This window comes from Scyliorhinus canicula, chromosome 15, assembly GCF_902713615.1.
Source record: "Scyliorhinus canicula chromosome 15, sScyCan1.1, whole genome shotgun sequence".
In the NCBI taxonomy this organism is placed as follows: Eukaryota; Metazoa; Chordata; class Chondrichthyes; order Carcharhiniformes; family Scyliorhinidae; genus Scyliorhinus; species Scyliorhinus canicula.
In genome coordinates, this window is record NC_052160.1 from 52,547,230 (window position 1) to 52,570,999 (window position 23,770).

At 44.1% G+C, this 23,770-nt stretch overlaps 1 protein-coding gene across 1 annotated transcript; it reads left to right on the forward strand.

Moving 5' to 3' along the window:
- The first annotated feature begins 2,070 nt into the window (after nucleotides 1-2,070).
- Nucleotides 2,071-7,360, forward strand: sox8a (SRY-box transcription factor 8a). The gene is made up of 3 exons (XM_038819847.1): nucleotides 2,071-2,906; nucleotides 4,689-4,945; nucleotides 6,585-7,360. Exons 1-3 carry the CDS (start codon nucleotides 2,467-2,469, stop codon nucleotides 7,310-7,312), a joined length of 1,425 nt encoding a protein of 474 aa, XP_038675775.1. The 5' UTR covers nucleotides 2,071-2,466; the 3' UTR covers nucleotides 7,313-7,360.
- Nucleotides 7,361-23,770: the final 16,410 nt, after the last annotated feature.

A 23,770-nucleotide genomic window follows, 5' to 3' on the forward strand; every position in this document is an offset into this window, starting at 1 on the left:
CTTAACTAGAGTAGGAGGAAATATTCACGTTAGGTTAAAATGCCTCATTAATTTAGTTCATATTAACTCTGAAATATATTTATTAGCCAGTGGATTATGGGCATATTGCATGTATCAACATAACTTTACATTAAAACGACTATATTAAAATTACCGGTGTATATGAACACACGAATAAGTCATGTGTCAGTTAGATGTTTACTAATTAATGAATAGACAATTATACTTCAGTTGTCACCACCCCCCTATGCTTTACGCTTGAAACAAATAATGTTGGCCTTTTAACTGTACAGCCGGCTTTCCCGCTTCAGACAATAAATTTAAGGGTTAAAAAAAAACCGAATAACGTTCCTTGTAGGAAAGTAGTGAGGGAGTGCAGCAGAATTCGAACACCTCCTTCTCCAAATTGTCCAAACTCTTTTCGCGCGCGTTTTACCCAAACACTAATGACAGGTGTTATTGGAGTGTTAGCCCGGAGAATTGATGTTGAGGTATTTTCCAAACGGACCCGAGTAAAAGATAAGAGCGCTGCCCTCTATTTTTAGGCCCACGCTCAAACTTCGAATAAAAACAATTTCGCTTAGATATGAATCCGCCTCCCAATAGTTCTATTGCGCGCGATTGATCGCAATGTTTCCGGCTGCAACAGAACTCCAGATGGGAATGATATGAGCGAGAAGGGCCCGATAGCGAGGGAAAGAGGAAATGAAATAAACCGCAAATGAGAAAGACAGATAAACATCCAAAAGCAAACCTTTCAGAAATTAACGTGAAATTAACTGGAAACCGCGCAGGGGGAAAAAAAGGAACATTTTTAAATAAACAACTCAATACAGCTCTTGTCTGTCTTCTGCCTGAGATGCAACATTTGACAATTTAGTAATATTGGTTTCAGCTCACAAATCTATTCGAATGTTATTTTTAAAAAAGCACAAGTTATTATTAGCTGCACCAAAAGCTGTAAATTATAAATCTGTCCATATTTATATCGCCAGGCTGGAAAGTGCCAGTAGAGTTTCAGCAGATGCCGAAATCTCTAAATTGCACCGTCTAGGTCAGTGAACACAGTTTATTTTTTTGGGGGGAGGGGGAGAGATTACACATCAACTCCTCTCCTGTACAATAATGTGGCTTGAAGTGTTTGATAACACTGTCTGGTATTTGGGAACTCAGCCGAAGCGCGATATAACAATTAAACGATCACTTACCGAACCAACTTCTGCAAATTGTTAACACTAAACAAAGTCTAAAGACCCCCTTGTGTGCACCTGAAGTCCACAGTGCTTAACACGGGTTCAAACGTTGCAATGAACCAAATAAAGCATCCACATCCACACCGATTGTCCTGCATGTGAGTTACTTACGTTTTTTTAAATCAATAAAACAATCGAAGTGGACGAAAGTTGATAGGAAAGTTGTCCTTGATATCTGAGCTCATTTAGAGGTGAACCATATATTTCTTTGGCAGGCTGGCGCCGATTGACTGATCCATACATCTAAGGATAATTAGATACTCATTTCTAAGGGATCTGATTTACAAATGGGATCGTCTGAATGGCCATATGCTTGAAAATTGAATGGGTTACATACAAGCTACGAACAATGCGGGGGACGCAGCGAGCCGCTTAGCGTGGGAAATGTATATTGCAACTTAATTCTTTTTAAAGAATGCATACCTTTGAATATAAATATTTATACATCTTTCAAACCAATGAAATGAGTGGGCTTCGAATCCTATAACCTTTTTATGAGGAGGAAGAAGCAAAAAAGCTAATTATGGTCCATGGACCGTAAACCTTTTGTATTACAATTTACCTCTCATCTTGACAGCAGCTTTGAAGCAGGATATTTGTGGCGACCTGCCGTTTTTAAGACTTAAAAAGTTTTTAAAAAAAGGTTTTCCGGGGAGTTGGAATTTGACAAAGGCAGAAAGAGAGAGAGAAAATCTGCGATCGTTCCTTTAAGAAAATCCCACCCATTGAACAAGGTAGGCCAATCAGAGGGACGGCAGCCCCAACCAATCAGAGAGCCGCAGGAGAGACTGATATAGTGTAGCCGTAAACAAACTTCTGGCAAAAAAAGTTTCTTTTGCAAGTTTTCAGTGAGGCAGCTGCGCGGCCACTACCGAGGGGGATTTGACAGCCTGTCCCGCACTGAGACCATCTCACTGAGTGACTCACATGGACGTCGCCCGCTAGTTCTCTGCTCAAAGGAGTTCTTATCTAACCTTGTGTTTCAAATGCACAAATCGAAACATGACTTTAAATTACGATCCTGATTTTGACTGAACTCTCGCATTTTGCGAAGTTGAACTTGTGTTATTTGCGTAGCAATTTTAATGACACATCATTGCAAAGATTTTTCTTTTGCAATTTACTTTTTGGATTGCAAACTGTCTCTTTGCAGTTTTGTCTTAAAAAAAAACCCATTTGTGGCTGCAATAAGACGGTCGGATTTGCCAAGTCGATGCTGAACATGGCAGAAGAACACGATAAGGTGGTGGCGGAGGGGGCGTGCAGCCCGGGTTGCAGCGGCTCCGAGAGCGAGTCGGTGGGTTCCCCGGGCTCCCTGTCGGACAGCGAGGCGCAGAACGCCGGCATGTCCGAGCCCGAGGACGGCGGCGGCCGCCCGCTCTCTTCCGCCAACGGCAAGAAGCTGAGCGGTGAGGAGGACGAGCGCTTCCCGGCCTGCATCCGGGAGGCAGTGAGCCAGGTGCTGAAGGGATACGACTGGACCCTGGTGCCCATGCCTGTGCGGATTAACGGCACGTCCAAGAACAAGCCCCATGTCAAGAGACCCATGAACGCTTTCATGGTGTGGGCGCAGGCAGCCCGCCGGAAACTGGCCGACCAGTACCCGCACCTACACAACGCCGAGCTCAGCAAAACCCTGGGCAAACTCTGGCGGTAAGTACGCCTTTCGATGTGTGTGTGTGTGTCCATTCAGCCAATACAGCGTCAAACTGACAACTTCAATTATTAACCCACATAACATTACATTGGAAAGGAACTGATTGAATCGAAATATAAACCGATACAATATAACAAATATGATAAACCTGAGATGACTGGCGTAATGTCGATATAAAATACATTATTATACAATATATGATTTCGCTATAAAACTGATACAATATAAAATATATGATATAACAGAGAAATGATAGAATATAAATATAAACCGATACAATATAAATATGATACAGTTGAGGGAACTGATAGAATAGAAACAGTTTAAATTAGAATAAAAAGTAATGATGTAGCTGAGGGAACTGGTACAATATGAATATAAACTGATACAATAATAATAACTATAATTTTTATTAGTGTTACAAGTATGCTTACATTAACACTGCAATGAAGTTACTGTGAAAATCCAACTATAAGTGTGATATAGCTGAGAGAACTGGCGCAATAGAAATCGAAACTGATACAATATATGTATGATGTAGCTGAGAGAACTGATACAATATAAATGCAAGTGATACTATTCGATATAAATATTGTGTTAAATATCCGCTCTGGATAATCATTTCAATCTCACGTTGATAAATAGCCGCTCATTCGGCCCTGTGATCATCAAAGCGAAAGGTTATGAACCCAGCTGGCAATATCTGGCGATCTTTTTTTTGCGGGAGGTTGAAAATTCACCTGCCCTTAATGTAGCATTTCTCCAGGAATACCGATCACAGTTTATATGTTCATGAAGACGTTTGCCAAGTCACAGCGAATAAGGGACCCAAGCGCTCGGTTATTCTATTGTCACACCCCATGTAATGCAGGATGAATAAGGACCTTCTTTCTGAATCTGTTAAGATTTGACTGAACTCCCAGTGTTAATTCATGGGTCATCCATGGGAGCTTTGAGCCAGATGTTGGACGGTTTTGAAAACGGAGAAGTTTCCAGTTGGTCATAATTGCTGGAATGGGTTGGTGGGCTTTGGCGCCCGTTTTGCTCCCTTCTATCCTAAGAGGAAATTCAATGGTCAGGGCTGTGCCCTAAGCGAAAGGCATGGATCCCAGTCCCCAGGGGGCTGCCCGTCCTCTGAGGGGGAACCGCCCCTGTCTTCTCCAGCTGACTGGCACACCAGGGCTGGGTGTATCCAGCCATCTCCCCGCTTCCATGTCGCTTCTACCCTCCTCTGTGAGTAGGAGGCACCCATCTGTTAGCGTTTAGCTCATTAAACAATACTCATTATATCCAGCAATTGTAGTTGGGTGGGGGCGAGGACACTTCAGTTTTACCCTGGAAAAAATATTTGACTCCTTAATCAGGAAGCAAGACTTTGGCGGCCACTTGATCCCTTTATTAAGACCAGGTTACATCTTTGAGTGGCCCCAGACCACACAAGTGCTATTCAGATTCGAATAAGGATTGTTGTGCCCTCACAATCACCCGGTCCGATTTCTCATCAAACTAACTGGAATCCAGAAAGCATGGTCCCTTCGACTGGATGTGCTGGGTACAATGAGTGCTGGCATTGCTATCGGAGAGGCGCTGAGGGACTGCAGTCACCTCTGGTCGTTTTATTCAGTAATAGCTTTCTGGAGGGGTTTGGATGATATTTGAAGAGGAAATTGAGCGGGGAGATCGAGCCTCCCCCTGTGTTTGAGGTTGCGGGAGGAGTGTGGTGATGGGGGAACTTCCATTTCTAAGACTCTTTGGTGTGTCTTGTTTGAAACTAAAAGGTTGCTGAGCGAGAATGAGAAGCGTCCCTTTGTGGAGGAGGCGGAGCGCCTGAGGGTGCAGCACAAGAAGGACCACCCCGACTACAAGTACCAGCCCCGCCGGAGGAAGAGCGTGAAGAACGGGCAGGCGGACTCGGAGCAGGGCGCCGAGCAAAGTCACCTGCCCGCCAGCCAGCTGTTCAAAAGCGGCCACCCCGGAGACAGCCTCCCCGGAGGCAGAGCGCTTGCCGATGGCCACCACCCTTCTGAACACACAGGTGAGGGTGGGCAGTTTCCGATGGGGGTAGTACGAGTTAGAGGGGAGAAGGGCAGAATAGGACAAAAAAAAAGGCAGGGAGGGGAGCTGTGGAAAAATTGCACACCAGACTGAATGCCTAAAGCGAGGGGAGTGAGTGGCAGGGAATCTGGGACAAGGCAGCGATGGGGTTGCAATGATTAGACCAACGCCGCCTCCCGGGAATTTTAGCAGGCGGGCTAGGGGTTTAATTTGGCAAAACGTCATCCAGACTCGAAAGGATAGCTCCCTTCTTTCACCGCAGATGCTGTCAGACCTGCTGAGATGGTCCAGTATTTTCTGTTTTTGTTTCAGATTCCAGCATCCGCAGTAATTTGCTTTTATCTCAGGGTTTCCGTTTGTTGCCTTGCGTTTGCAAGGTAGTGTTTTTGAAGAGGGGTTAAGTTCATCCGCATTAAATTAAGATGCCCATTTCAAGAAAACAAAAAATCAGAGTGCCCACAGCTGAATCTGCATCCAGCAATGAGACTCTCCATTGTCCCAAATGGTCCCTCAGTTTCCTTTGAATTCTTGGTATCTGCCAGGTGTCAAAACAACCATTTCCCCTCCTTTCCTAGAACTGCATGAGGTAAATCAGAAAGAACCAGTCAGTCCCTCGGGGCAAAACCTGTCAACGACAGGGGCAAAAAAAGGCTTTCAACTTTCTAAACTAGATTAATTTCTGTGCAAAATGAGCAAGGTTTGATAATTACAGCAGTTAATTTAAAATCGATTTGACTGGTAATTATTTCACAGAGAATTGCTCTTTGTTTTCAAACATACAAGGGGAGGCGGCACTTTGGTTAGGTGGGGGGAGGTCAAAGATGTGGGAATAAAAACAGAAAATGCTGGAAAATCCCGGGTTGGGCAGCTTCTGTGGAGGGAGAAACAGTTACCGTTTCAGGCCTGTCTGACTCTTTGGCAGAGCTCAAGAGAGGGAGAAACGTGACGGATTATATACTGTCTGAGAGAGGGTGCAGCGGGTGGAGCAGAGTAGGGGGTCAGTGATAGGCGTGAGCTCGGAGAGATTGCAGTAAAGTTGTGTCGGGCACAAAGCGGAGGCAGTGTTAACGACAATGTGAAGGACGATGGGAGGTGCTGATATACAGGTAAAGTAGCAGAATGTGTTCACAGGAGAACAAAGGCTAGTGCTCAGAGATGCTGGGACTGTTTTCCTTCGAGCAGAGAAGGTTAAATGGAGACGTAACAGAGGGGTGCAGAATAAAGAGGGGTTTGATTCGAGTGAAAAGGGAGAAATCGGATGAACTGGCAACAGAGACGACAGATTTGAAGAAACTGGTTAAAACGCATGCTTTGGAATGCCCTGTATACCAGGTTTTTATGGGGGGGGGGGGGGGCAGGGGGGCGTTGGATGCAGATTCAATAGTTACTTTCACAAAGGAATTATTATATAATTTGAAGGTGAGGTGTGGGGTGGAATGTAAGGCTATAGGGAAAGAGCTGGTGAGTGAGAGTAATTGAATATTTCTGAAGAGCCATGATGGGCGACACCACCTCTTCCTTTACGATACGATTCTAAATACTGAATTCTTGGCCACGCTTGTTAGCCACAGTGTAATTGGTTTGTTTATGACCTGCCTCTTTGTTTTGCTTCCAACCAGGCCATGCACAAGGGCCCCCAACACCACCCACCACCCCCAAAACCGACCTCCACACAGGGAAGCATGAGCTGAAAAGAGAGGGGCGTCCGATGGCGGAGAATGGCCGCCAGAACATCGACTTCAGCAATGTGGACATCAGTGAGCTGAGCAGCGAGGTCATCAACAACATGGAGACTTTTGATGTCCACGAGTTTGACCAGTACCTACCGCTGAATGGCCACGCAGTGCCTCTCTCTTCTGACCACAGCCATGGACCGAACCCGGCAGGCTCCTACAGTGCCGCCTACATAACCAGCAGCAACCCAGCTCAAGTTGTCTGGAACCACAAGAGTGCCTCATCCTCTTCACCGTCATCATCAGTTTCCAGCGAGCCAAGTCAGCAAAGGCCGCACATTAAGACCGAACAACTCAGCCCAAGCCACTACAATGACCAGCAGCATGGCTCTTCACCGCAAACCGATTATAGCTCCTACAATACCCAGTGTTGCTCACCTGCCAATGCTGCTGCAGCTGCCTTTTCTGGCTCCCAGTGTGACTATTCAGATGTCCAGGGCCCCAATTACTACAATCCTTACTCTGGATACCCTTCGAGCATCTACCAGTACCCATATTTCCATTCATCCCGTCGTGCTTACGCTTCACCCATCCTGAATACTCTGTCCATTCCTCCATCCCACAGTCCAACCAACTGGGACCAACCAGTCTACACGACCCTCACCAGGCCATAGGAAGTCCTCGCCTGCCAGGAAAAGTGTTGGGTGGGGGTTGAGGGTTGGGGGGTGGGTGGGTTGCGGGGAGTCGGGATAGTTGGGGAAACAGCGAACTCAAGAAACCTTGAGACATAAGCAGTCTTCCATGGCATTATGCACTAATGAAGGACTGAACAAGTGGAGCACTGTGCCATTCCAGTTTAAGTGCCTGCTGATTCAAAAGGTTGCCAATCCTGGCCAATGAACACCACCTCTTCCTTTTTTTTTAGATTAAACAAAAGAAGGAACGCAAAGCTTTTGGTACGTACGGACAGATTTCCAGGTTGATTACAGACAAAAAAAATAGGAATCTCTAAAATCCTCTGTGAGGACAAAGGATGCTGAAGTGAAATTGGTCAAATTCTGCAAACATATTTTTCCCCCTCAGTTTGTTTTATTGCTTGTTTTTGTGAAAGGAGGTACTGCAAGCGTTGAAGAGTTCTTGAGCTTTGAAACATGTCATTTCTGAAACTTCAGAAAGTTGTTGAAATGTATATTTATCTTATGTATTTTTTCCCCTTTTATCTGGAATACATCCAGCGGCAAAAATATTGGACTTTCGCATGGGATCAGGAATTTGTGTGTAACAATGGAGAGTGTGTCTTGAGGGAATATAAGTCTGTTAACTTATTTCCCATGGGAGGAGAGATGGTTCTTGATTTTGATTGATGAACCAACTGCTTTCTAAATCAGAGCCAAAGCTGTACCTTACTAAACATGTTACACACTTTGCAATCCTGTGTTTATCACCTTAGCTGAATTTCTGGAGAAAATGGTAACACTTTTCTAACAGAGCAATTCTAAGAAAGTTTGTTCCTTTTCAACTGGGGCTATTGGGGACCAGATATTTTAGCCAATAAGCTGTGAATCTTTTAATTCTCCTCTACAATAAAAACTGCACCTATATTAACAAACGCTGTCCGATAAGTAGCATAGTCTAATACTGTCTTTGTTCTCCAGTTTTAATTGTATGCTGAGCATATAAACTCTACTTCAATTTAAGTGCTAACTTGTGCCTTTACATATTTGTAAAACTAAAAAAAAAAAAATTTTTTTAATGCTAATTTTTACTTCTATTTTTGGAAACAAAAGTGTTCATTTTGGCAAAGATATTCTTGGCGAATTCCTTTCTCTTTTGCAAACCGTTTTCTGTATAAAGTTTGAAAAAAAAATCAACTGTAACTTAACCATTCTGTGTTTGTACTAGAAACCTCTCTTAGAGGTAAGCAGAATAATTTCTGACTAAGCAATGTTAACTTTTGTACAGGTAAAATTTGTCAAGATTAAAAATGAAGCTTTTTACTGTATATTGTTGGTGTATCTACTTTTAAAGAAAATAATTACATTCCATATTCCATTTCTAGATAAAAATATTGGACAGTGAAAGGTTAAATCTGAAACGAGGGAACCTGACACTGGATAATAATCAAAAGATCAGTTTCTGGTTTTATCCTATCCAGTGAAGATAAATCTGAAGTTTACCATCTAAAAACTCAGTATATTATTTTTGATTATATCTCAAAAGTCCACTTCTATTTTTTGGCAGATTTAGACAGATCATGTTTGACTTTTGAGTGGGTTTCCTCCAGGTGCTCCAGTTTCCTCCCACAGTCCAAAGATAGTTAGGTTAGGTGGATTGGCCATGCTAAATTGCCCTTTAGTGTCCAAAAAGTTAGGTGGGGTTTCGGGGATAGGGCGGGAGAATGGGCCTGGGTAGGGTGTTCTTTCGGCAGGTTAGTGCAGACTCGATGGGCTGAATGGCCTCCTTCTGCACTGTCGGACTCTATGATTGAGTGAAATATCTTCTCAAACATGAAAATCTCGAGAAATGGATTGAAATACTTCAATTAGCTAACTATGTTCTAACTTCTTAAGGGCATGGGAGAATGCTGAAGAAAACGGCTCACTTGTTTTATAAAGGAAGGGACTTTCATTTATATAGCGCCTTTGACAACGTCAGGATATCCCAAAGCGTTTCATAGCCAATTAAGTACTATTGAAGTACAATGACTATTGTGTCATTTTCAAGGGAGATATTTTTCTCTCAGTAAACCTGAATTTCTACATTTTAAGTGATCTTAGAAATGTAGTCATTTAACAAGAACAAAATGTCACAAGAAATAGAAGCAGGACCAGGCCACCAGACCCTTCAAGCCTGCCCCACCGTTCAATATGATCATGGCTGATCTATGCAAGACTCAAATCTTTTTCTGTGCCCTCTATTCCTCGATGTTTCAAATATTTATCCATTTCCTCTTTAAATACTTCTAATGATCCAGCCTCCACCACCTTCCAGGGCAGAGAATTCCAGGCATTCACCACCCTCTGCGAGAAGAAATTTCTACCCACCTCAATTTTAAATGACCAGCCCTTTACCTTGTAGCTATGTCCCCTCTCCCACTAGTGAAAACATCTCACTGTCTACCCTGTCAAGCCCCCCCCTATTTACTCTCTCTTGATAGGACAACCCTCTCATCCCAGGAATTAACATGGTGAATCTCCTTTGGACTGCCTCCGATGTTGCTATATTCTTTTCTAGATAAGGGGACCAAAACTGTATGCAGTATTCCAGGTGAGGCCTCGCAAAACCTTTCTATTTTTAAACTCCAACCCCTTTCCATTACAGGGCAAAATGCCGTTTGTCTTCTTAACTATTATTTGGGCCTGCCTGCTTGCTTTTTGTGATTCATGCACTTGAACACCTAGATCGCTCTGTACTTCACTCACCTACTATCTCCCTCCATTTAGATAATAAATTGCCTTGTGATTCCTCCTTTCGAAGTGCATGGCCTCATACTTCCCCTCATTAAATTCCATTTGCCAGGTTTTTGCCAAGTCACCCAATCTATCTATACCCCGTTGCAGAATCACAACATCCTCAGCACCACATGCCCTTCCACCTATATTGGTATCATTGGCAAATTTGTAAACCTCACATCTGATCCTTACTCCAGGTCATTAATGTAAACAGTGAACAATCGCAGGCCAAGAACCCTGTGGTACTCCACTAGTTACATCTTTCCACTCTGAATAGGACCCATTTATACCAACTTTATTTTCTATGTGACAGCCAGTTTTCAATCCATGCTAACACACTTCCTCCAATTCCATGGGCTTTTACTTTATGCACCATCCTCTTATGCGGCACCTAATCAAATGTGTTTTGGAAATCTAAATATACTACATCTACTGATTCCCCTCCATCGATTCACTCTGTTACATCCTCAAAGAATTCGAGCAAATTTGCCAATCATAATTTGCCTTGCATAAAACCATGTTGACTAGGTTTGATTATATTCAGCTTTCCTAAATGATTAGCTATTTCCTCTTTGACTCCAGCGGCTTACCAATAACAGATGTTGAACTAACTGGCCTATAGTTACATAGAACATAGAACATAGAACGATACAGTGCAGTACAGGCCCTTCGGCCCTCGATGTTGCACCGACATGGAAAAAATCTAAAGGCCATCTAACCTACACTATGCCCTTATCATCCAAATGCTTATCCAATAAATTTTTAAATGCCCTCAATGTTGGCGAGTTCACTACTGTTGCAGGTAGGGCATTCCACGGCCTCACCACTCTTTGCGTAAAAAACCCACCTCTGACCTCTGTCCTATATCTATTACCCCTCAATTTAAGGCTATGTCCCCTCGTGCTAGCCACCTCCATCCGCGGGAGAAGGCTCTCACTGTCCACCCTATCTAACCCTCTGATCATTTTGTATGCCTCTATTAAGTCACCTCTTAACCTTCTTCTCTCTAACAAAAACAACCTCAAGTCCATCAGCCTTTCCTCATAAGATTTTCCCTCCATACCAGGCAACATCCTGGTAAATCTCCTCTGCACCCGTTCCAAAGCGTCCAAGTCCTTCCTATAATGAGGCGACCAGAACTGTACGCAATACTCCAAATGCGGCCGTACTAGAGTTTTGTACAACTGCAACATGACCTCATGGCTCCGGAACTCAATCCCTCTACCAATAAAGGCCAACACACCATAGGCCTTCTTCACAACCCTATCAACCTGGGTGGCAACTTTCAGGGATCTATGTACATGGACACCGAGATCCCTCTGCTCATCCACACTACCAAGAATTTTACCATTAGCCAAATATTCCTTATTTCTGTTATTCTTTCCAAAGTGAATCACCTCACACTTCTCCACATTAAACTCCATTTGCCACCTTTCAGCCCAGCTCTGCAGCTTATCTATGTCCCTCTGTAACCTGCAACATCCTTCCGCACTGTCTACAACTCCACCGACTTTAGTGTCGTCTACAAATCTACTCACCCATCCTTCTGCGCCCTCCTCTAGGTCATTTATAAAAATGACAAACAGCAACGGCCCCAGAACAGATCCTTGTGGTACGCCACTCGTAACTGAACTCCATTCTGAACATTTCCCATCAACTACCACTCTCTGTCTTCTTTCAACTAGCCAATTTCTGATCCACAAATCTAAATCACCCTCAATCCCCAGCCTCCGTATTTTCTGCAATAGCCGACCGTGGGGAACCTTATCAAACGCTTTACTGAAATCCATATACACCACATCAACTGCTCTACCCTCGTCTACCTGTTCAGTCACCTTCACAAAGAACTCGATAAGGTTTGTGAGGCATGATCTACCCTTCAGTAGTAAGGCAGTTCCCTGCCTTTTGCCTTGCTTGCTTTTTGAACAAGGGAGTCACATTGGCTGTTTCCAAACTTCTGGAACCCTTCCAGAATTTAGCGAGTTGCAAAAGATTTCAACCAATGAGTCCACTATCTCTGCAGCCACTTCCATTAAACCCTTAGCATGCAGCTCATCAGGTCCGAGCAACGTATCTGCCTTTAGCCCCTTGAGTTTCTCTAATACTCTGTCCCTTGTGATTGGGATTTTTGTAAGTTCTACCATGTTATTTGAAATCTGTCCATCTGATAACTTTGGGATATTTGCAATATCTTCCACAGTGAAGACTGATGCAAAAAATCTATTTGGCATATCCACCATTTCTTTGTTTGCTGTTATTAATGCACCAGTCTCATTCAGTAGAGGTCCCACATTTACCTTAGCCGCCCGCTTCCTATTTATATATCCATAAAAACTCTTGCTGTTTGTTTTTATACTGCATGCAAGTTTTCCCTCAAAACTAATTTCCTCCCTTCTTATGAGCTTTTTAGTATTTTGCTGCTGGATCCTAAAAACCTCCCAGTCTTCTGGTCTACCACTAAACTCCAATCAATTTTGCAGAGCATTATGGACCAGCAATTTGAATATCTGCCACTGCTCAACTACAGAGCAGTACAGAGCCTGTTTACCTAGTTCATATTAGACAACTTCTTCCTTTACAATTTCTCTTATTTAGGTTGAAGACATTGGTTACGGACCGATGGCGTTCACCCTCAAACTGTATCTGGAATTCTATTATATTGTGGTCACCAACCCCTAGGGGATCCTTAACCACAAGATCCCTTATTAATCTTTCCGCATTGTACCAAACCAAATCTAAAAGAACCCGTTCCTGGATAGGTTCGAGAACGTACTGCTCTAAAACGCAATCCTTGACATACTCCACAAATTCTTCTTCAATGCTACCCTTATTCTTATGAAGAACTAGAAGTGTATTTACAAGGGATTAATAGCTTCCATGTGGGAATATAGCGCATACACCACAAAGCTGATATATACAGCAGGATACAACGTGTCATCGTGACTCAGATTATTTTTTTAGTACAATAATTGGGGTGTATAGTGGACAAAATTTTACAGGAAATAAGTGCAACACCTTTTCCGCACATGGTGGTGCACTATGGGGTGGCAGTAGCGTAGTGGTATTGTCACTGGACTAGTAATCCAGAGTGCCAGGGTAATGCTCTGAGGACCTGGGTTCAAATCCCACCAGGGCAAATGGTGGAATTTGAATTCAATAATCTGGAATTAAAAGTCTGCTGATGACGTGAAACCACAGTCGTAAAAACCAATCTGGTTCACTAATGCCCTTTAGGAGAGGAAATCTGTCATCGATACCTGGTTTGGCTTACATGTGACTCCAGACCCTCACCAATATGTTAAATGCCCTCAGGGATGGGCAATAAATGCTGGCCCAGCCAGTGCACACAACCCATGAAGAAATAAAGATAAAGACAGGCAGACTTTCACTCTCATAATTCCTGGAACATGTCGTTAGTCTGGCCCTTGAAGGGCATCACTCCATATGAAGTCTGGCTGACCAGGGGTCTCTCCACTCTTACCACCAGCCATTGGCATATTTGGAAGGATTTTGCAGGTTGACCACATTGTGAACGTACCTTGGTCATCAAATCCTGGCATGAGACTCGAACCCGGAGCTTCTGGCTTAGAGGTAGGAACGCCACCCACTGCGCCACAACGTGACACTGTACGCTGACCTTTAATACATACACTCAAAAAGATACCTTCATTTGTGTCAAACCTGTCATGAGTTCAGGACATGCAAAAGCACTTTACAGCCAATTAAGCACTTTTTTTGAATGCTAATGACTGTTGTGCCGTAGGAAACACAGCAGTCAATTTGTACACAGCAAGCTCCCGCCAATAGCAACATGATGATGACCAGATAGTACGATTTTAATCAGTATTAGTTGAGGAAGAAGTGCTGTAAGATTTATGGGTTTAACTAAGATTGCACTAACCCCTCCACATCATGTTCTAGTAACCTAACTATATGGCAAGAGAGAGAGAGTGCTTCAAATGATGAATTCAGAAAGTTTATTAACCATTAAAAAGGTAACAAGTCAGATAAAGAGCAAAGTATCAATCAACAGCAATTAGCAGTAATTAACAGTAAGAGGAGAAAGCTAAACTTTAACAATTGAACAGACCCCCACTTCTCAGACCAGGCCATGAAGCAACAACTCCAAAAACATTAAAGGCAGCTCTCAGCACCTCTCCCTAAACTTCGCTCTCTTCTTCTCTCGGCCTCTGGCAGACCTAACTCCTGAGAATGGCTTCTCGGGACACTACTTTTAATACTGTAAAATATCGAAATCCCACCTTAGCCAAATGTGGGAAAAATAGCCAATTGGTCGATAACGTCAATAATAAAATAAGAGCTAGTCCATTGGCTTTAGCTAATTACGCATAATGTCTTAGTTTCAAGGCAATGCTTGTCTCAAACTATCTCATCTATTGAGACAGACCTAGGTCTCGACCAATAATTGACCAACATAGCTGTCTGTCATCCGTCATCATTAAACCAGAGCCTATTCTGTCCTGCTCCAAGTCAAGGTTAACATCTATGTTATCTCTTTATTCTGTGTCATGAGAAACACACATGAATCTTTTTCTCTCACAGCACTTTAAAAGTTTACATCAATAACCGAGTATGCTTAAAATGACAAAAGTCATAAATATTTATGTTCCCAATTGCATTTCCAGCCTTTTAATTAATATCTATTAATGAATTACTTATTCTTTAATTGTCTCACAATTAAGGATGTCTACACTGTCTACTTAACTAATCTAGATTCCAATACTTCTGTTTAGCTTTTATTAAAATTGCTTCCAGCAGTTTCAGGTAAGAACATATTAATTCAAACTACAAAATAATAGCCACACTAAAATGGATGATTTTCAAACTACCAACAGTATTGCCCAGGACTTCCTTGTTCTTACCTGAGTAGATCCATGGGATATTTTATGTCCACTCAAGGGGACAGAATGGGTCTTGATTTAATATTTCATTCAAAAGACATATACATTTTATTGTTATACATGAACCGACAAGTTTCTTCTGTATTCGAATGAGCAATGAACAATGGAACGTTAGTGGACACTGTCAGCTTGCTTGATGATTGAGAACTGTAATTATTTGCACAACTAATATATTGAATAGCTCCCACCCATAATAAGGTTATATAACATGAGCTATTTTTCCCTTTTGATCAGAGTGAACCAATATTACTGCATATTTGAAAATGAAAAATGCTTATTGTCACGAGTAGGCTTCAATGAAGTTACTGTGAAAAGCCCCTAGTCGCCACATTCAGGCGCTTGTCCGGGGAGGCTGGTACGGGAATCGAACCTTGCTGCTGGCCTGCCTTGGTCTGCTTTAAAAGCCAGCAATTTAGCTCAGTGAGCTAAACCAGCCCCAGGTTTGCCACAGGTTTATCAAAAGATTCCGAGACTATCAGCAATTACTCTTTCTCATCAGTTTATCCATCCAGTCCATATCTAATAGCCAGATAATTTGTCATAGTGATGCTAGATTTGAGGGATAAATATTGGCCAGAACATTGGGAAGAATTCCTCTGCTCTTGCGGAATATTTTACTGGCATCTGAAAGGGCTGGCCGGTCCCCAGTTTCATATCTCATCTGAAAGACGGTGAGCTCAATTTAATGGCTTTGTCGTGCCCGACTTGGTGATGCGACAAGGAGGCTGAATCTCACAAGAGGCCTCTCACAAGATTCGCAACGCTCAAAACGCCTCATGAGATTTAACGAGTTCTCGCAAGATGCTGGGAACTGGATCTCGCACTCGCTGGGCAAGATCCAGATTTAAATATCTAAATGAGCCATGAGGCCTCGGTTGAGAGACCACGCCAGGGCACCGTTTGGCACTGGTTTCCACAAATGTGGACCAGACGTAACTGCACCTGGGGGTGGGGAGGTGGGGGGGGTTCTCCCTTGCAACTTGGCACTGTCAGCCTGGCACCTTGGCACTGCCACCCAAGTACCCTGGCAGTACCAGGGTGTAATCCTGGCAGTGCCAATGTGCCTGGGTGCCAGGTTGCCCATGCCAGTGATCGGGCCCATCGTGCCTTGCCCATAAGAGGTAGGGCGAGTTGGGGGGGGGGGGGGGGGGGGAGGAGGCTTGAGGACCCCCTAAGAGGGGGCGGGGGGGGGGAGGGGTCTGGAGGCCGCACTGTGGTGGTAGAGGAGGTCGAAAGATGGGGCCGGCATTTAAAAATGGTGCCCTGATCCATGCCTACTCTTTTTGCATTGGTGAGCTGAGCTCGTCAGTGCAGGAAACGAGGTAAGTGCGGCCTCAGCTGGGCGTTCCTCGCCGAGGCCCAAAAAACAGTAAAGTCCTGTTTAATACCCGTGGTGTTCTCAGCACTGCAGGCTCTGAGAAACACCCTGCTAAACATACCCAAAATTGACTCTGTTTTTGTCTCATTAAATCGCACCTGGCACCTCTGGCAGAGTACCACCCCCTCAGTACTATACAGATCCTTCAACCTTGATTTTGTGTTCCAGTTCCTGGAGTTGGACCGAAAACAACAACATTATGACTCAGAGGTGCGTGTGTTACAATTAAATGGTGGCTGACACCTGAAATGATAATAGAAAAGATAGCAGTTTACTCAGTTACCTGTAAGATGCTGTTATTCTGACTGAACAGGTTTGTATATTTCAGGGGGGCCAAGACCAATATGTATAGATAGTTGCTCTGATGTGAAGTGAAACATTGAAATGCCATCACACTGGCTTTACAGGAGGTCACAGACAAGGGGAATTGGGTTAATGAATTTAACAAAGTTTGAACAATGACTGGACCCAAGCCAATGGAGTCAAGTTGAAAGTGTGCACTTTTGTACACATCCAAAATACATTCTAGTATTCAATTCTATTTAAAATAAAAATAGTAAATGCTGGAAATACTCAGCAATACTTAGCATAAATGCTTCACAGCTCCAGGGTCCCAGGTTCAATTCCCAGCTGGGTCACTGTCTGTGCGGAATCTGCACATCCTCCCCGTGTGTGCGTGGGTTTCCTCCGGGTGCTCCGGTTTCCTCCCACAGTCCAAAGATGTGCGGGTTAGGTGGATTGGCCATGCTAAATTGCCTGTAGTGTCCTAAAAAGTAAAGTTAAGGGGGGGGGGGTTGTTGGGTTACGGGTATAGGGTGGATACGTGGGTTTGAGTAGGGTGATCATTGCTCGGCACAACATCGAGGGCCGAAGGGCCTGTTCTGTGCTGTACTGTTCTATGTTCTATGTTCTAAGTCCAACATCATCTGTGGAGAGAGACAGTTGAACCATAGAATCCCTACGGTGCAGAAGAAGATCATTCAGCCCATCAAGTCTGCACCGACCCTTCGAATGAGCACTCTACCCATTTATACTCCCCCTTCCACTCTGCTCTGTTCCGTAACCTAAGCTGCACATCCCTGGACACTAAGGGACAATTTAGCATGGCCATTCCACCTAATGCGCACATCTTTGGACTGTGGAAGTAAACCTGAGCTCCCGGAGGAAGCCACGCAGACACAGGGAGAATGTACAAACTCCACACAGACAGTCACCCAAGGCCGGAATTGAATCCGGGTCTCTGGCGCTGTGAGGCAGCAGTGCTAACCACTGTGCCGCCCATAACACTTCAGAAGTTAACATTTCAAGGTTGATGACCTTTCATCGAGACTGAAATTCAATTTATTGTTACATTAACATTTATTGGCCATGCTTAAATATTAATATTATATAAGTAGTATTAGCATAGACCTTTGTTAAATGGAGATTAAAATGGACATTCAATTGGAAGACTGATCAAAGTAGATCATTACTGCTTCCATTTGCATCAAAACATTTCCTGGTCATTACTTTACTGTTGATTTCCTCCTCCACATTGCAACCATTTCACATTCACACGCTCATTTCCTGACCCATGCCCCGTTTATGAGTAAGGTTCATCTTTGTTTCACTGTTGTAACACAATCTTTAACAATTCATGATACACCAAAGCTTCTCTTAGTCACAAGTGGCTCTTTTCCAGCCCAGTGTAAGAGTTGTGATTCCTCAGAAGGCCAACCAGCTTGTTTAGAATGTCAATGCCAAGCTGCATTGTGTTAGAGTCACCAGAGCAGTCCCATTTATTTCTTCATATTTTCACTTTAAAATATTTCTCTCTCTTCCCAATGTTAAATTAGAAAAAAGAATCCAGCACCATTCACAAACTCAGGATTTTCCAAAGAGCTTTGCAGCCCATTAAGTTTTTTTTAAGTATAGACAACATTTTGAATGGCCTTGCAACCCTTCGACGGAAGAACACCACCATGTCTGTTGTTCTGAAGAACATTTGGTCCAGTAGGGTAAACTACAGAGAGTACCATGAAGGACAACAATAATACTGCAATCTTTCGTCTGGTAATGTGCTTACACAAAGATGATAACCGTATCAAAATTTCCCTTACTGTCTCACTAAAGTGAGGCACTCCATCTAGTGGTGCAGTTGGGAACTTCATTATTCCAAACAGCAGCAGGTGAATTCAGGTGATGGACAGGCAGCTTTGCGACTTTCCACCTTATACCCCACGTATATCGCTAAATAAACCCAGTGGATTTTGGCTGTGATTATGTTACCTCCTAATTTGACTATTCCAATCCTCTTCTGGCCGACTTCCCCCTTTGTAAACTCAAGCCCATCCAAACCATGGTTGCCCATTTCCTCATCCGCAATGATTCTCCCTCATTCTTCACCACTGTGCCCACTGACCTAAAAGTCTCAATTTTCAAATCTTATCCTTGTTTTCCAAACCCCCGGGGACCTCAGGCCTTCCTATCTTAGTAATCTTCTCCAGCCTGAGATCCCTGCGCTCTTCAAGTTCTGAATTCTTGTGCATTCCTAATTTTAATCAGTCCCAGTTGGAGGCTGTGTCTTCAGCTGCCTGAGCCTTACGTTCTGGAATCTTTACCTAAATCTCCCCACTTTGCAACCTCCCTCTCCTCCTTTAAGTTGATTCTCAAATTGAACAAGCCTTTGATCACTATCCTAATATCTCTTTATGTGGTTTGGTCATATTGTGTTTGATAACGGTCCTATGAGACACCATGATAGTGTGGTAATAGTGCTGTATAGATGCAATTTGTTAGTAGCACTTTAGAATTGACACAAAGGCCCAGTGGCAACCATGATAACTGAGCATCCTTTGGGATGGCAACCATTGCCTTACATTCATGGTGGGTGGTCTACACAAGCTAGTTATGCAAAAACCACATTACCCAGTCTAGTCCGTACGTGGCTCCAGCCCACACAGAGATGGTTGATTCTTAGCCTTTCTCTGGAGTGGCCTAGGAAGCCACTCAGTTTTCAAGGTAACGGGGGCTGGGCAATAAATGATGGCCACGCCAGCAGCGACCACATCCTGAGAATGAACCGATCAGATGACATTGGGGTTCGGTTGATACAGTCAGCCGAGAAGAAGGTGACCGTTTGTGTTTGGCACCAGAAGTGTGAAACCACAGGGTCAAACAATCTCAGAAAATGATATTCTGTATCTTAGGCATGTGCGGTGCCTCATTTATATTAGCCATCCCTTTGAAGCCTGTGCTGCAGTATAAATGCAACACTCAACGCTCTGTTTGGGGCCACCTCATAGCCTAACAGCTACCACTGGGACTCTGAATACCCCCCTTATTCATATTCTCTTCTGTACAAAGTGTCCTTGTATACAGAGACATATAAAACTGCAACCAGATAAACCAAGGCTACATAAACATAACATGGGGAGCTGGCAGTGATTTGCGTTTCAGAAATTAGGAGAGTTGTGGAACTGCAGTAAAAGCTTTTGCCACATTTTATGCCAGCGGTGATTTGTTTAAACATTAAATTATATTTAGTCCCCACTTCCTTTTCTTCCCTCTTTGCCACTTCACTACCATAAACCCCTCCAGGTCTCATCCAATGCTCCCTATAAATACCTGGGTGCCACCCACGAGTCTTCATCTCACCTCACCAACATAGCCCTTTATTCCTTTCACTCTCAAGTTTTATCTAGGTTCCTCTTAAACGTATTTATGCTCTTCACTTCAAATACTATGGGTGTGTGTGGGGGGGGGGGGGGGGGGGGGGGGGGGGGGGGGATTTTCTGCACCCCGGCGTGTTTTGCAGGGGCCGAGGGGGCCCACCAAAATGGCCGGGGGGGGGGGGCAGGGACCGGGGGTACCGCCGGCACGATCGGATCATCCTGCTGGTGGGAATGATGGCTGGAAAGTCCTACCCTATATGTGTAGCAAGTACCACATTCTAACCACTCTCTGGATAAATCCATTCTTCCTGAATTCTCCAGTGACAATCTCATCCAAATGGCTTCCTAGTTTTGGCCTCCACTGCAAGTGGACTCATGTGTTATGAGCAGTGTAGCCAGGAAAGTGGGGCTAAAGCCACAATAAGAGCAGGCTGGAAAGGTCAAATGACCGAGTCCTACTCCTTTTTCTTATGTCCTTCCCCATGTCTACCCGATGACGCTGTTCAATAATATTACACATCTCTGTCAGGTTTCTCCTCAGCCCTTTTCTTTTACATAGAACATAGAGTGCAGAAGGAGGCCATTCGGCTCATCGAGTCTGCACTGACCCACTTAAGCCCTCACTTCCACCCTATCCCTGTAACCCAATAACCCCTCCTAATCTTTTTGGTCACTACGGGCAATTTATCATGGCCAATCCACCTAACCTGCACATCTTTGGACTGTGGGAGGAAACTGGAGCACCCGGAGGAAACCCACGCACACACGGGCAGAATGTGCAGACTCCGCACAGACAGTGACCCAGCGGGGAATTGAACCTGGGACCCTTGTGCTGTGAAGCCACAGTGCTATCCACTTGTGCTACTGTGCTCCCCCTCTTTTGAAGAAAAAGAGCCAAGCTTGTTCCGTTCCTTTCCTGACAGGTAAACCTCAAAGTTTGGACTCACTCGGGGGCAAAAGTAAACGATTAACGTAAGTTCTGTAGCATGCTGAGCAGTGCTACCTCCGGATCATTACCTCTGGTTTATTCCGCGATATTACGCAGCTTTAGAATATTCAATCTTTCCCCCTTATTTTTAAAGGTTTTTGTTTGAGCCAGATAATGCAAGAGGCATTTTGTCACATTTGAAAATAGGGTAGACATGGGGAAGAACATAAGAGAAAGGAGCAGGACTAGGTCATTTGACCCATCGAACCTGCTCTTATTGTGGTGGCTCCACTTCCCTGGCTGCCCCACTCATAACACAAGAGTCCACTTGCAATGGAGACCAAAACTAGGAAGCCATTTGTATGAGATTGTCACTGGAGAATTCAAGAGGGATGTCTTTATCCAGAGAGTGGTTAGAATGTGGTATGTTGCTCCACATATAGTGCAGGATTTTCCGGTCCTTCCTTCCTGGGCACAAAGTATCCCACCTTCCAATTCCTCCCAGTGGGACCGTTCATCAGCCCTAGCAATTGTCAGAGTAAAAACAGTGGCTACTGATTCATAGCACAACACACCCTACTGCATCTCCTCAGGACCAATAAGGAACCATTTATGCCACAGACTTAGATCAATATCCACTGAGCACGACACACGGTCTCAAAGACCTGAACCATTCTGCTGTCTCCATATTGTCCTTTGCTGACCATCAATGAAACTCGTGCCCAGACCTCCAGCCACAAGTTTCATTTTAATGTTAGCGGAGAGCCGATTTCCCTTTTAGCCCTATGCTGTCATTGGAAGTGAAGTTTAAGAAGTATAAGCAAGGCGTGGTCTGGAATCATACTGTGGCACCCTCTGTAAAATTGAATACATCAAAGATTCTGCTGTCCATGTCATAACTTGCACTAACCTACACTAGCTCTGTATAGTGGTTTGTCAAGTGATTCTTTGTACAATGTCGTTACATTTTGCTTTCAAAATAGTTGTGTAGATATGATTCTAAATCACATCACATGAGGAAAATGCATCAAAAGTGTAACATGGGAGAAGCGGCACTGTAGCACAGTGGTTAGCACTATTGCTTCACAGCACCAGGGTCCCAGGTTCGATTCCCGGCTTGGGTCACTGTCTGTGCGGAGTCTGCACGTTCTCCCCGTGTCTGCGTGGGTTTCCTCCGGGTGCTCGAGTTTCCTCCCACAAGTCCCGAAAGATTTGCTTGTTGAGGTCATTTGGACATTCTGAATTCTCCTTCTGTGTACCCGAACAGGCGCCGGAGGGTGGCGACTAGGGGCTTTTCACAGTAACTTCATTGCAGTGTTAATGTAGCTTACTTGTGACAATAAAGATGATTAATTATTAAATTATTGATTACACCATGATGCAATAATCCATTATTTTAGATACCGAGTATCAAGAAAAGGTTAAATTCACATGCATATTCATATTTTCTCATGCTTACTGCGTCTGCAGTTTCTTTTTGTGCCTTTTGTTTTCAAACTTATACATTGTGTTTCTTGTTTACCAGATGCCTAAACTGCTCGCAGAGGAAGACTACACTGCAGGAAGGTATACTCCAGGGAATGATTACTGATGCTTTTGCTGGGGTAAGCTGAATTTTAAACATTGTTAGTATACAGAAGGAAAGGAGGCAGTGCTCGGTTGGCAAAAAGCCAAGCGCACACTAAGGGGAACCTGCTGAATTTTAATGATCGGTTATTGTGTGCAAAAAGGCCTTTGTTTTTTTTTTAACCCAGAGCACAATGAGAGAATTAATTGGACAGAAAATGGCAGGGCATATAACTGACAAGTCATTAATGCCTTCTGTATGGCTGATTAGATGCACACGTGGGCGGAATTTCAACTGCATTTCATTTTTCAGGACGGACATCAAGTTGTGAAGGAATGTTGTTCCAGAACATGTAAATTCTGCCACCAGCTATTGCATTTTTCAATAATCTCTTACTTTTAATCCGTGGGCTGTTAACATTAATTGAGCAGAGAAAGAGATGATTTACCATCCAAAAGAATTTTATTATTCAGCCGCCTGCATTAGACTTTACAACTTTTATGAAGAGCTCTCCAGGCTTCAACATGTTTTGCTTTGCATTTTCTTTCTTCCATTCAGCTGCGAAGGCGGTGGAAGGAACTTAGTTCATAAGTGCTGCAAGTTATTTTGAACGCAAGCTTGGGGGCGGGGGGGGGGGGGGGGGGGGGGGGTGGTTATAACCCTAGTTTCATTAACCTGTGCTCTGCTATAACCTGTTTCCCAGAAGCGATGGAGCGATCTGAGCAGTGAGTTTGGGCACTCGGTTCTGGCATCTATTTCCCGCTGCGGTTTTAATAATTTTCTTTAATTGACTCCCCGATCTGTGTTCCAACTTATCACACATGGTCCTCTGTGCCTGCTTTGTTCATAGAATCATAGGGTTCGATTCTCCGGAAAGATTTCTAAGTGTTGTGGCGAGCGGGAATTGCTGCAAGCTTCACGGCGCTCGACCCAGCGAAGCCGGCAACGCTACTCAATGTTAATTGGTCCACTTAACGAGGCCTCACAGGCTTCGCCCTGCAAATAACGGCTCGCCAGCTGATTCACCGAGACTGCACTTGCCAGCCCCCCGCTAACAAGGTCGAGCGGCACTTAAGCTGCACTTGCTCAGCTAACCCCAGCCAGCTCGCAACAATGGCGCCGAGGAGACCAGCCCCAAGGTTTGGGGACGCTGATCTGGGGAGGCTGCTAGATGCAGTGGAGGCCAGGAGGGTTGTCTTATTCCCCCGAGGGTCCTGGAGGGTGAGCCACAA

Coding starts and splice junctions, on each gene's coding strand:
- sox8a (XM_038819847.1), top strand. CDS start 2,467: ATGCTGAACATGGCAGAAGAACACGATAAGGTGGTGGCGGAGGGGGCG. Junction 2,907..4,688: donor ACCCTGGGCAAACTCTGGCG/GTAAGTACGCCT, acceptor TGAAACTAAAAG/GTTGCTGAGCGAGAATGAGA. Junction 4,946..6,584: donor CCACCCTTCTGAACACACAG/GTGAGGGTGGGC, acceptor GCTTCCAACCAG/GCCATGCACAAGGGCCCCCA.